We start from the raw sequence: 13,615 nt of genomic DNA, 5'->3' as shown, positions 1-13,615 counted from the left end.
ACTCATTGCTTTGCTATTCCAACAAGGTCTGACCAAGATTAGTCAAGGGGGTTTCAGATGCCCTCTTCCAGACAATTACATAATCAGGCAGCCACACAAATGAAGAAAATGGTGAAGCTGTGGATCACCAGGAGAAACGGAGAGGACACCGGGAGAACCACACGGTGCTGTGATTAGATTGTCAGACTAGCACTGGGGAAACGTGAACTCTATGCCTGTGAATAAATATCCAGGGGAAATACAGGTAGTCAATCAGAGGGAGCCTTGATTGGAAAGGAGGAGGCCAGGCAAAGAATAAGCACCATGGAGAATACAGCATTGATGAAGGTTTACACACAGGAGAGGGGAAAGAGAGTTTCTAGCCAGAATTCACAAGACTAGAGACATGTGCATCCTAGCCACATAGGTCAACTGTATGTATGAGGGATCTTCTGAGATCATGGCATCCAGTGAAAAAGGTCATTCACCAAGGAACCCACAGCAGCACCAGGAAGAGATGGTTAGCCAACCAAGATGGGTCCTGGAGTGCCTAGGATACCATATCACTAATACATGCCCACATGTAAGCAAAACCATTCATGAAAAAGTGGGTGAAAGTCACTTGAGTGACTTAGTCATATGGACCTGTCTAAGAACCTGTCTAAGAACCTCTCTAAGCATAAGGGGTATAAAATGGAGGAAGGAAGGAAGGAAGGACAACACTACTAGAGCTGTGTGGATAATTCTACCATCATATGTGTGCGTGCCACTTAGCTGTCTCACCGCCATTGTATAATTATTGTAAACTACCTTGGAAGAGTTTTTAGATACTAAAACACATACTAGATACACATACTAAATGCATCCCTTCTTTGCAAATAGATCTGAAGAATGGATCCTATTCTTCTGTTACCTTTTCTATTTGCAAATGGATCCTAGGCATCTCTTTAAATCGATTTTCAGTGGATCTAAAAGTAAAGGAAATGAGTGCCAGTGGTGGAGCCAGGGAATGGAGGCCCAGGTTCTGTCCTGTCCCAGCAGCCCCGCCACATGCACACCATGCATGGCAGTAACACCCCTTACATGCGGCATGTGGGTGTGACCCAATCGTCACAGCGAGACCTCCAGAGCCTATTCACAGCCAGCATGTGCTGGCTGGGTGCACTGATTTCTCTTCCTCTCTCTCCAGCAGGGGAGAGAAAGGGGATTAAATGCACCCAGTCAGCCAGTGCTGGCTGGGAAAGAACTCCGGAGGGCTCGCGCAGCCCTTCCATAGGTTCTTTGAACCCGTCTGCTCAATGGTGGCTCTGCCCCTGATGAGTGCAGGAAAATATAGTTTATGTTGCTCTCAATCTGTGTGTTGTCCATAATATGGTTTAAGCATATATGTTGTGCTCTGAGTTGATCAGCAAGTGACAAGAAAATATATCAGTATCCATCTTGCACACATCTACTTTGTTGAGGGGGTGCATTTGATCCCAGGACTTGTGTGGTTCCACAGCAAAGGTAAGCCCTCTCCAGGAGGGAGGAGAGCATCAGAAAGCATTCCTCCCTTCTCCTCTCCTTGTGTCTGGTTGGCTAGGTGCTCTGGCTCAACCCACTCCTCCCTCAGTCTGACTGGCAGACTCAGCAACATTTTTTTTTAATTTTTACATTTTATATCCCGTTTTTCCTCCAAGGAGCCCAGAGCGGTGTACTACATGCTTGAGTTTCTCACAACAACCCTGTGAAGTAGGTTAGGCTGAGAGAGAAGTGACTGGCCCAGAGTCACCCAGAAAGTATCAAGAGGGAAGGGAAGGGGAAGAGAACCAGTGGTCCCTCTAATTTCTTTCATCTCTGTGCAGAATGAGTTTTATTCTGGGTGGCAGTATCAAAGCAGTGTGTGCGCACCTGCATTCAGAGTGGGGCCCACCTGATTCAACCTGAGCGGGATCTAAAATGAACTGGGTGGACATCCAAAAACTTGTGAGCACGCACATGTGCACACGCCTTAGAGGGAACAGTGAAGAGAACATTTGTTTAACTACAGAAGTGCCAGAGTGCTCATAGACTCGCCTTATCAAGCAGCAAAGCTCAGAACCAAGAAGTCATTCTCCAGGATTTGCCACTCCCAACGATGGCTTCATATCCCTCAGTGGGCTAGATCACTGAAATCCATGTCTAGTTTATTTTACCCTTTTCCTTGGGAGATTTCAGAGGTTAATAACTCAGGAAATACTGGATGAATGTTTACAAAACAAAACATATACCTAGTTTTTCTTCTACAAAGTCAAAAAATTGACTTTTAATTTCAGCCATCTTGCTTCAGATATGCACCAGATTTAGAGAGGAGATGTGCCTTGTCACTTAGCTGATGTCTGCAAACTTTCAGGCATTTGATATAGATAGTTTAGATTGTATAACCAATGGAATGTTCAGGGCATATACTAACAGAATGTTGAAACAACTCTTCATCTGAGCTAAACTATCGCTACTGTGCTTCAGCTTAACTATACAGGGCGTAGCAAGGTTGGAGTGGGCCCAGACACAAGAATTTAAAATTGCCCCCCACCCTCACTGAAGCTCAACTCATGAAGTAAAGAAATCTTAAATGAGGCTGGATAGTGGTAACAAAAAGCATAGTACAAATTTATTTATATATATTTATACACACACACACACACACACACCCCTCCTATGTGCCACAATAGAACATCATCCTAAATTATGCTTTAAAAGGTTTTGTAAATTGTGGACGATGCAAGTCATTTAATGGTACTAGAGAAACACATGCTGTTCTGGTAGCTCCAGGTAGCTCACATCAATTTTGGAGGATGAATACAACTGAAGGAAGCCTGGGCAGCTGTGTGGCTGGGGAGTCAGTCATGTGACTTGCCTTGGGGGGGCCAAGACAGTGAGCCCCCAGACAACTGTCTCCCCTTGCCCTATTATAGTTACGCCCCTGTAACTATACGGGCACCAACTTCCCACCAACTTTGGCAAGATTTACTTGCAAGAGCCAGGCTTATTGGCTACTTCCATATATTTTAATACATTTGCCATCATATTTGGCAAGATTTACTTGTGACAGGTCTGAACTTTTTGTCTGCTTGTGCATTATTATTTTATTTGCCACCAGCATTGGCAAGAATTATTTGTCAGGAGTACACTTTTTGGTTCTGGGAAATGTGATGGGCACACTTTGATTTATCCGTCATTTGTATTAAATGCTCGTTCGCAATTAAAATGAAATATACAACAATACAAAACTATATAAAAGTTACTATACACAACTTACCAATAACTGAGAAAAAATTCTACTAAGTTATAATTTATAATTTATTTATTTAGTACATTTATAGACTGCCCCATACAAAAATGTCCCTGGACAGTTCACAAAATATAACCATTAAAACATTAACATAATAAAATACAATACAATTTAAAATACAATAAAAACTCTAAAACTGAAGTTTTAAAACTAAAACTCTGACTAAACAGGTATGTTTTTAGTTCCTTCTTAAAAACATTCAGAGAAGGGGAAACTCTAATTCCATTAGGAAGCACATTCCAGAGTCCCAGGGCAACTCTAGAAAAGGCCTGGTTTTGCGTCGCCACCAACCGAGCCAGTGGCAACTGCAACCGGACCTCCCCAGATGATGTCCCTATGGAGTATCAGGTACCCCTTGCCCCCAATAGGGGAGGTTCGTTTCCGGGCGGATGGAGACCAATAATCAGCCCAGATGAGAGGACGTAAGATCAAAGTTTTTATTTGCCCTTAAGTAGCAAAGGTGCTGCTTGGCTTGCGCTCAAAGCAGGACAGAGACTAATCAACAAAGACATTACTTTTATACATTCAAGCGTCATTGGCATAGAAACAGTTACACAGGAAAGGCAGATATATGTCATAACTCGTGGCTAGCTAAAGTTTGCCCTTATTATATCATAATTATTATATCATATTATTCTAATCCAGTACATAAACTTAGACTTATCCAACCAACAAAACATAGGGGGAAAGGGGTGAGGAAAATTAACTAAATTTTAAAAAATAGCATTCAGTCTATGTCCTTTTCCATCTTAACCCCTCCAGCTACCATATTAAGGAGAAGATAATTTCATAAACAGAACTTCTCATCCTGAAAGATATTGTTCCAATATCCTATAAGGAGGCTCCAGTATTCATCAAATTTATCCTGGTTTACCCCCTCTGCTGCTCTTCTGCAGTGAGTTAATCTTGACACAAGAGCAACATTTTACACTCTTTCAAACCAATCATTAATGTTAGACCTAACTGCAATTTCAATTTCAACAAACTCTTGCTACAGCCAGCAAATTGGTCACCTGGTCTAAGTCCACCAGTAAAACTTCCTTCTTACTGTATGCAAACAATGCTTCTCTTGACACGTTAGAAAGTGAGTAGCCAGTAATGTCTTCTATTTTCATCAGAACTTCTCCCCAAAATATGCTCATCAGTGGGCAACTCCAAAACATATGATACATATCAGCAGCACACTCTCCACACTACATTTCCAGCATGATGGGATCAAATTATAGGTCTGTAGAGTCAAATACTATCTACAATGAATGTGCAAAAAACTTTCTCTCAGTTATATGTTTATCACACTTTCAATGCTGTTCTCCCAAAAACATTCCCACTGTTTTAATCCTTTCTCTAACACTATTCACTTTCTCATATAATTAGCTAGTTTGTCTTTCAGTTTCTGCAAGAGTGCATATCATTCCCTAATTTGTCCTTTTGGTACAGGAAATGTTATACATTCGGTCCAGATTAAATCATGCAGAGCTTCAAAATGCTGTTAATTTTATGACAACATTATCCAGCTGGAAATATTGGATCACTCAAGGTTGAGCACTCCCCATTTTCACTGTCATTTGATCATACGTTAAGCAAGCCCTATCTACTAACCATTTTGCTATCTTTTATCTTATCTTATCTAACCATTTTGCAGGGGTGTAGCAATAATTGAGTGGATGGGTTCAAAGAACCTGGGGCCCCCAGCTCCTGAGGACCCCCCAGCTCCACTTCTCCCTATTTTCTTCATTATCTCCCTCACTTCAAGGGGCCACCGGGAAGAGGAGTGAACACAAGCCCCTTCTCCCCTAGCTACACCCCTGTTCACCAGACTTGAATTCTTCCGATGTGCCATGTTTTCCAGCATCACAGGTTTTGAGATTTGCTTGTTATAAATTAAAAAAAAAACCAAACAGATGTCAAGAGAGATAATTCTGGGTTAACTTTCCCTTTTACTGGGTACCACATTTCTCTCAACTATATTTACTGATGGATTCTCCAGTTTCCTCTTCTTATTCCTGTACCATGATATGAATTTTGGATTCATCTTGTTCCCCTCTTGTTCTGTTTTTATTAGCTTGTCTTTTCATCAGTTTCATTCTGAAATGCTAATCAATTTATGCCACCCTTATATTTGGGAGACGTACCCCTCTTTTAAACATTTTGCTTATGTGGCACTACCTTCCTGACTCTAGGTGGCCTTTTAGTCCAAAATCAGTTTTTTGCCAAATAGATTGGTCACAGCTCAGAGGTATATTGCCAAACAGGAATAAAATTCATTTTTATCAATGCTATTCTGTCCAGCCAAGAGATGTTAAGGGCCGGCCAGTGATTTAAGTCTTTTATTGCTTATGATTGTATTCATTCATCTTTTCAGATTGCTTTTAATCGAAATCCCTAGGTAGCTTATAGGATTTACAATACCAAATTTGTCAGCAAGTTCTATATCCAGCCACTCCAGTTTTTCCTCATTAGATGAGAAATTTGACTAAATTGTTTCAGACTCTCAGATAGCACCAGGATTGGTGCTGGTTTTGACAAAGTCAACATTATATGCAGTTTTCCATTCTGTTCCCCTCAACCTCCATTAATCTGCTTGTCTTCATAACCAAAAGTTCCATAGCTAAAGCAAAAAGCAAAGTTCATAACTGATGTCCTCGTCTCATACCTCTACATAATGCAATGAGCTCTGAGGTAATGCCATTAATTTTAAAAAGAGCAAGATCGATTCAGAAAAGTGCCTCCGAATCCTACCACTGTTAACACCTCTTGCAAAAAAAAAAATAAAAAATCATGAGTTCCACTCTATCAAATGCTTTTTTAGCATCCACAAAGTTCATTCTGCTGAGTTTGGTATGTCAAATTAATCATACATTTAATATTTGATCACATTTTCCAACTGGGCAAAAAACAAAACAAAACCCAGTTCAATCTTGTTCTATATAAATTCTCTGCTACTTTGGACACACTTTCTGCATGCCCAGATTCAGCCTGAGTAACACGGGAAATGCAATGAGCACTGTTTCCACCAGTCTATAATCTCTGGAAGAAGGCTTTGGGGCAGCAGCTTCAGTTTTAATCCTTTAGACCAGGGCTGCACAACTTTGGCCCTTTTGCAGTTGCTGGCCTACAACTCCCATAATCCCTGACTACTGATGACTGTGGCTGGGGATTATAGGAGTTGTAGTCCAAAAATATCTGTGCAGCCCTGCCTTAGACAGTGACTCTGTGTCTCAAGATGGGAAGTGTGTTGGCCGATGTCTCTGCCAGTCTACACGTCTAGGCTCTATGTAGCAAAAGGCATGCACTCATTCAAAAACTCCTGCTCCATCAGAATTTTTGGGCCACACCAACTGAAAGCTCCTGCATACAGCCCTGCATGGGCCCTGTTCCAACAAAAGTGATCATGTCTAAGGAAGGATGCACCCCTAAGTTCACTTACTACTACAGTGAGTGGTCAGTAGTCAGGGATGATGACGACGACTACTACTATTACTACTATACTGCTTTTCAACAAAAATCCTCAAAATAGTTTACAAACAAAATAATAAAAGAAATAAGATGGTTCCCTGTCCCAAAGGGGCTCCCAACATTCTCAGATGCTGTTCACTACAACTCCAAGCATCCCCAGCTGCAATGGCCTTTGGCTGGGGATTATGGGAGTTGTAGTCAGCAACATCTGGGAATCTCTGTTAGAGGGAACACCGCTTCCAATCTAAAAAGAAACATAAGATAGACACCAGCAGCAGGCACTGGAGGGATGCTGTGCTGGGGTTGGATAGGGACAGTTGCTCTCTCCCTGCTAAATAGAAGAGAATCACCACTTTAAAAGATACTTCTTTGCTCAGCAGGGGTAAGAGAGTAAGTCCTATTGAATTCACTGACTCCTGAGTAAACATGCATATGACTGTGCAGTAAGTTGCACAAAGCTAGCCAATGATGCACATAATTAGCTTAAATCCCATGGCTTTTAACAGGATTTAATCATGACCAACTAGTGCTGGAACAATAACCATTGGTTTTTAGTATTGTTCATCATAACATTATCAAACTAGTGCCTTTGCATTCTCACTGGAGCTGGAAGTCATCACAAGAGGCAATATGCCTGCCTTTCAGTTCTATGTACTCTTTCCACCCCACAAGTTTGAAACTCATTCCCTGCTACTTTTGGCTCCCCAAACATAACTTTCTTTCTTTTACAGCGTGCTGGCCTCAATCCATATACAACTTTTAAAGGAAAGAGCCTTCTTTTCCCTTTAAAGAGGAGTTTGCCACCTGCTTGGTGCCTAAATAGGTATTCACATGGCCTTTTTATAGCACAGCTCTCTAAGCTCAATGGGACTTTCTCTAAGTAAGTGTGTTAAAGACTGCAAGCTTAGTCATTTTACTAGTATATCTTACAGCCATTCACTTTTTCTTCTTCTTCACTGTTATCACCATGATCTGCAAGACTGGAAATCTGGTTTTCAGTTTTACAGGATCTACACTGAGGGCACCAATCCTATGCAAAGTGCTTGGGAGCAAACCCCATTCAATTCAGTGGGAACTAGCTTCTAAATAAATATGCTTAGGATCTAACTGCAATTGTTCAAGGACCATTTGTCAAATACTGAGCTGCAATTTTTAAATGACTTCATTAATGTTATCCATTAGGGACGTAGGAAGCTGCCTTATACCGATCCTGATCATTGGTCCATCTGGCTCAGTATTGTCTACAGTGATGGGCAGTAGCTCTCCAAGGTTTCAGGTAGGAGTCTTTCCCACCCCTGCCTGGAGATGCCAGGGACTGAAGCTGGGACCTTCATGTAGACACTCTACCACTGAGCTACAGCCCCAGCCCCATTAAGCCTGCCAGGATAGAGGCAGGACAGGACAGTGGAACTTCAGCTTACTCAGAACTTCCCGTGCAAGTATATATTTGTTTCCATCAGTAGAGCTTTGACACATCAAACTCCTCAATGAAGTTGCCTCTTATTCAGATTTGCTAGGAGATAAATTGCTTGATAAAACCCCTGGTCTCTTACCTGAACTCAGGAAGGAGATTTGGCTGCGACGCATAAAAAGCTGCAGAGAGCGTGACCAGCCAGGCAGGTTTGTAATTTCCATTCTCACACTCCAGATATGGAGAGGACCATTTGATGTGGCTCTTCTCTGCAGGGTAGCCATCCTTCCTTTTCCAGCTGTTCTCCAAAGCCTTTGAACCCAGATTCAAGCCCTTGCGATGCAAGTGCGGCCTCCATTTGCGCTTCAGGCTGTGGAACCACTCGGTTTCACTGGAGGCATTGGCCAAGTGGTGGGCCACAGAAGACAAGTCCTGCAGCAGAATCTGGCTGTCCTGCCGGCTGGCCTGGAGGAAGACCTGCGGGGCAGAGGACATGGGCTCCAGGTTGAAAGTGATAGCTGCCCTGGAGATATTGGGGTCCCCTTCCAGCAAGCTCCTAATCAGTGCTTGGTACCACTCCAGGTCCTCCTGCAAGTTCTGCTCCCGGGATTTATTGCTCTGTAGAATCATGTTGAGGACGTTGGTGGCGTGAATGAGCGCGTCCAGAGCACCATGCAACAACGGGTGTGAAGCCAAGCGGGACTTCGCAGGCAAGTTGGCCAGCTCGTACCTCCCAGAGCAGTTGGCGTGCCTCAGCTCCTGGGAATCACCCGTGAAGAGGAAAGAAGCCACATTGGGGGGCACCTCCTGGACAAGCCGGTGTGCCAGGATGGTGCTCTCCTCCGTGGATCTGTTCCAGGGAGAGAAAGGAAGAGCCGCACTCTTGACATGATTGTAAATCGCCTGTTTCCCTTTAACAGCTTTCTCTTTGCCAGCCACCGTCCGCCCTTGGTTGGCATCGACCACAAACCACAGATGAGCGCAGAAGAGGAGGAGGAGGAGAAGCCGAGGCAAGCCCATCTCCTCCACTCAGCCAAGGGAGAGCCAAGTTCCGATCAGATGTCCCCCACCCACCTCGCCCAGTCCGGTTTGCAAGAAGGCTTACGAAGAGCCGCTCGGCACTGGCAGGGAAACTGGAGCAAAAAGCGGGTGGAGAGGATCCGAATCACCTGTAGCGATGCTTCCTGCGCTCTCTCCCGGGTAGGGCAAGCTCTCTGGGAATTACGCAGGCTGCCTGGCTGAGAGAGCAGGTTACATCCCTTCTGGCTACAGGGAGATGCTATAGTTAGCCTGCTTATGTCTTTATCCCCCATCCACCGCTGGCAGCGCTCTCGGCAAGGTATTCTAAAGATCTGCCTGCAAGCAGTCCGCTGGCTGCGGCTCCATCATCCGGTCAAGTGGCACGTCCCCCCGCTTCCACCACACACACAGCACCCCAGCGCTGCTGCTTGCGGGTTCTTCAGGCATCGCTTCCCAAGGAAGGCGCGAGGGAGCTGCAGCTGCTCTCCCAGGCAATGGAGGCAGAGAGGCGGGGCGAGGATCTGGGGAGGGGATTTTCCCGAGAGCAGGTGCCCGCTCACTGGAAGGCTCGGGTTTCCCAGCGCAGCAGCAGCAGCGAGAGATCCCACCCTCACCTCTCCTCCTCCCTCTTCTGCCTGTCGGAGGCTGTGTTAACTCCACCGCTTTGCTCACGGCCAGCCCCTTCTTGCCGCTCATCCCTCTCATGGCCCGTCCTCATAGGTGTACTCCCGACGCCTTAAGCGCTGGATGGCCGCCTCTCCTGTCAATCAGCAGTCAGCCAGTTAGTGGGCCGGAGGAAGGAGCTGTCCAAGTGCTGAACCAGGAGGAGGAAGGAGGCGGGGAGGGCGCTCCCCGGGAGCGGCCGAGAGGGGCTCCCTCTCACCTGCAGCCGCTTGTCGCGACGGACAAACAAGCGCCGTTTCAGAGGCTTGCGGACGCTTCACGTCTGACCCACCGAAGATGGAAAGACGGCGAAGATCTGGTGGGAGTTCTGCTGCCCGCCCGGCAGACCTGTATATTTTATTAAAGGTTGTAAAGGACTGAGGGCAGCGCATAGAGTTAGTCGCTTTGTTTATCACTGCTCCGGAAAGTAGTTGGGTTTTATTTATTTATTTTCTTAATGATGGTATTAATGAGTGAATTAATTCCTGCACTAGGCATGAGCCTAGGGGCATAGAGACATCTGCTGGCTGAGCTCTAAATCTTCCTCTTTCAAGGTATTAAAGCTGGTGGGCGTGGGATACAGTAAGAGTTAGGGCTGCAGCCTAGGAGTAAGACCCATTGCACAGTTCTGATCAGTGCCAGGGGAAATGCTTAGATTCCCTTTTATTTTCATTGCATTTGGATATATGCACACATATTGTACGTTTTCTGCATCGTTTTCCAGTAGAAACCATCCAGTTCTACCCTTTGGGGACTAGCAGATTTACTTTACTGTGAAAAACCACATCACCAGGCATCCAGGATTTCCTAGTCTTTTGTTAAATCATACCCCTGTTAGCCCAGCAAGGGTATGTTTACAGCCTATAGCAATTTTCTAAGCATTCCAAATATTCTATGCATTGGCATTATGCAGTTTGGTCCCAGTCCAAGGCAAATTTATGCACTCTTATGTCCCATTTCTGACAATGGGCCTTAAGCACACATAACAGTGCTTTTTAAAAACACAAACTGTATGCTAGGCATTCGGCAGATTGGGGAAGATAAACAAAAAAGCAACTGGGCTCCTGGCCTATCACACAGAGGACCATCCATGTTTCTCCTTGGAAACACTGATTACTGGCATCTGGAAAATGTGGGCCATTATTTGCTTTCTTGGCTGGTAAATATGATTGTGTTCAGAGTAATTAACGCAATATGTATTAGCTCAGGGGCCATAGTACACTGAACCATGAGTGTCACAACATGCTTCTCCTGTACATTTGCAATCGTGCCTATATCCGTTCCTTCTCTGCCTCTTATCTTGTTGGCTGAATTGCTCTGATGTGGCCTCAACCACAACGATAACCCAATGGGCCTTCTGACTATAATTGCCTTACCTGTTCTGTTGGACTATAAAGGGACTTGCCAGTCATAAGCTGGGGCAACTTAGTGCCTAGGCAAGCTCTGCAGATATTAGAGTCAAATGTCCACAAATAACCTACATGAAGCTGAACATTTTCGCTCACATCATTGCTCCAAGTGCTTTAGAACAAGCAGTTTCTTTTGAGGGACATGTGAATTTGTAAATCTATCCTGCAGAGAACAAGAACAAAAAGAGGAGGGTTCTTAAGTGCTTACAATATAAATCAGAACCTGTCACTTTCACTCACTCATTATAGTGGATAGTGGCATCTAGGAGCTAGGGCATCACAATCAAGATACCCACAACTTTTATTTCATGAGATAGCCACAAATGAAGATTTATTGTCAAAATAAAGAGTCTTCTTAGCATTGTTTATCCCTCAAGTGGCTGTTGCTGGTGTCTACCTTGTGTTTCTTTTTAGATTGTGAGCCCCTTGGGAACAGAAAACCATTTTTTTATTTTATTTTATGCAAACTGCTTTGTGAACTTTTTATTGAAAAGTGGTATATAAATAGTACTACTAGTAGTGTAGTAGTAGAAGTAATATCTCAGATGCTTTTCTCAGATCTTTTCTACAGAGTATAGGAAGAAATGAGGCACTTGTTTGGAATTCCCAACTTTTTCAATCCCCACAAATTTGTAATTGTCAGGAGCCACTAGAATCAAAAGCCATCAGCTCAATGTGGGGCTTCCCCATTTGATTACTACCAGGACACTGGGTTGGTACATCTTCCTGGGTAGCAGAGTATCCTCAGGCTCTGGACTTGCCCCACCCACACAGGCTGCCCATTGGTCTCTCCCAGGAATGAAGAGCTATAAATGGTTTCCTGCAGTGGGCAATACTTTGCCTGGACAACAGTTGCTTTCCTGGCTCAAGCTCTTAAATCCATCTTATCCACTGTCCACAGCTCAGCCCAGACAGTAACACAAGTGAAAACTGTGATAATATAATTCAATTTATTGTCCTTCCCACTTCCATCATGATGGCAGGGGCTGTACCACAATTTCCAATAAACAGGATATCATTGTCAACAAAAAGGAAGTAAAATAATGAGGCTGATTAGATACTCAACAGAAGCAGAAGATTTGCAGGAGATACAAAAGTCATCTATGATGCATAAACTCATAAGAACATAAGAACAGCCCTGTTTGATCAGGCCCAAGGCCCATCTAGTCCAGCATCCTGTTTCACACAGTGGCCCACCAGATGCCACTGGAAGCCACAGGCAGGAGTTGAGGGCATGCCCTCTCTCTTGCTGTTACTCCCCTGTAACTGATACTCAGAGGCATCCTGCCTTTGAGGCTGGAGGTGGCCTATAGTCCTCCAACTAGTAGCTGTTGCTAGACCTCTCCTCCATGAAGTAATCCAAACCCCTCTTAAAGCATCCAGGTTGTTGACTGTCACCACATCTTGTGGCAGAGAATTCCACAAGTTGATTATGCGAAAAAGTACTTCCGTTTGTTGGTCCTAGATTTCCTGGCAATCAGTTTCATGGGATGACCCCTGGTTCTAGTGTTATGTGATAGGGAGAAGAATTTCTCTCTATCCACTTTCTCCACACCATGCATTATTTTATAGAACTCTATCATGTCTCCCCACAGTCATCTTTTTTCTAAACTAAATAGCCCCAGGTGTTGTAGCCTTGCCTCATAAGAAAGGGAATCTAGGCCCCTGATCATCTTGTTTGCCTTCTTCTGCACCTTTTCCAGTTCTACAATGTCCTTTTTTTAGATGTGGTGACTAGAATTGTACACAGTACTCCAGGTGTGGCCGCACCATAATTTTGTATAAGGGCGTTATAATATTAGCCATTTTATTTTCAGTCCCCTTCCTAATGATCCCTAGCATGGAATTGGCCTTTTTCACAGCTGTTGCACATTGAGTCGACAGTTTCAACAAATTGTCCACCACAACCCCAAGATCCCTCTCCTGGTCAGTCACCGAAGCTCAGATCCCATCAGCATTTACTTGAAGTTGGGAGTTTTCGTCCCAATGTGCATCACTTTACACTAACCAACATTGAACCTCATTTGCCACTTGGTCGCCCACTCCCCAGTTTGGAGAGATCCTTTTGGAGCTCCTCACAAGTTTTGGATTTCACTACCCGAAAGAGTTTGATATCATCTGCAAATTTGGCCACCTCGCTGCTTACCCCTGCTTCTAGATCCCTGTGGACCCCACTTCTTACTTCCCTCCTTTGTGAAAACTCTCTATTTATCCCTATCCTCTGTTTCCTGTCTTTCAACCAGTTAGCAATCCACAAATGTACTTGTCCCCTTATCCCATGACTGCTAAGTTTCCTCAGGAGTCTATGATGAGGAACATTTTTGAAAGCTTTTTGGAAGTCCAGGTATACTATGTCAACTGGATCAC

General features: G+C 44.2%; 1 protein-coding gene across 1 annotated transcript in view; it reads right to left on the bottom strand.

The window, feature by feature from the left end:
* The window catches only part of GPR158 (G protein-coupled receptor 158), a 216,342-nt gene extending 206,539 nt beyond the window's left edge, over positions 1–9,803 (bottom strand). The window contains exon 1 of the mRNA XM_053263346.1: positions 8,299–9,803. Coding sequence (XP_053119321.1) covers positions 8,299–9,176 — 878 coding nt within the window. The 5' untranslated portion in view covers positions 9,177–9,803. The remainder of the gene's footprint in view (positions 1–8,298) is intronic.
* Positions 9,804–13,615: the final 3,812 nt, after the last annotated feature.

The sequence above is a fragment of the Hemicordylus capensis genome, chromosome 6 (genome assembly GCF_027244095.1).
Source record: "Hemicordylus capensis ecotype Gifberg chromosome 6, rHemCap1.1.pri, whole genome shotgun sequence".
NCBI classification, from domain to species: domain Eukaryota; kingdom Metazoa; phylum Chordata; class Lepidosauria; order Squamata; family Cordylidae; genus Hemicordylus; species Hemicordylus capensis.
This window is presented reverse-complemented; position numbering and strand designations above follow the sequence as displayed.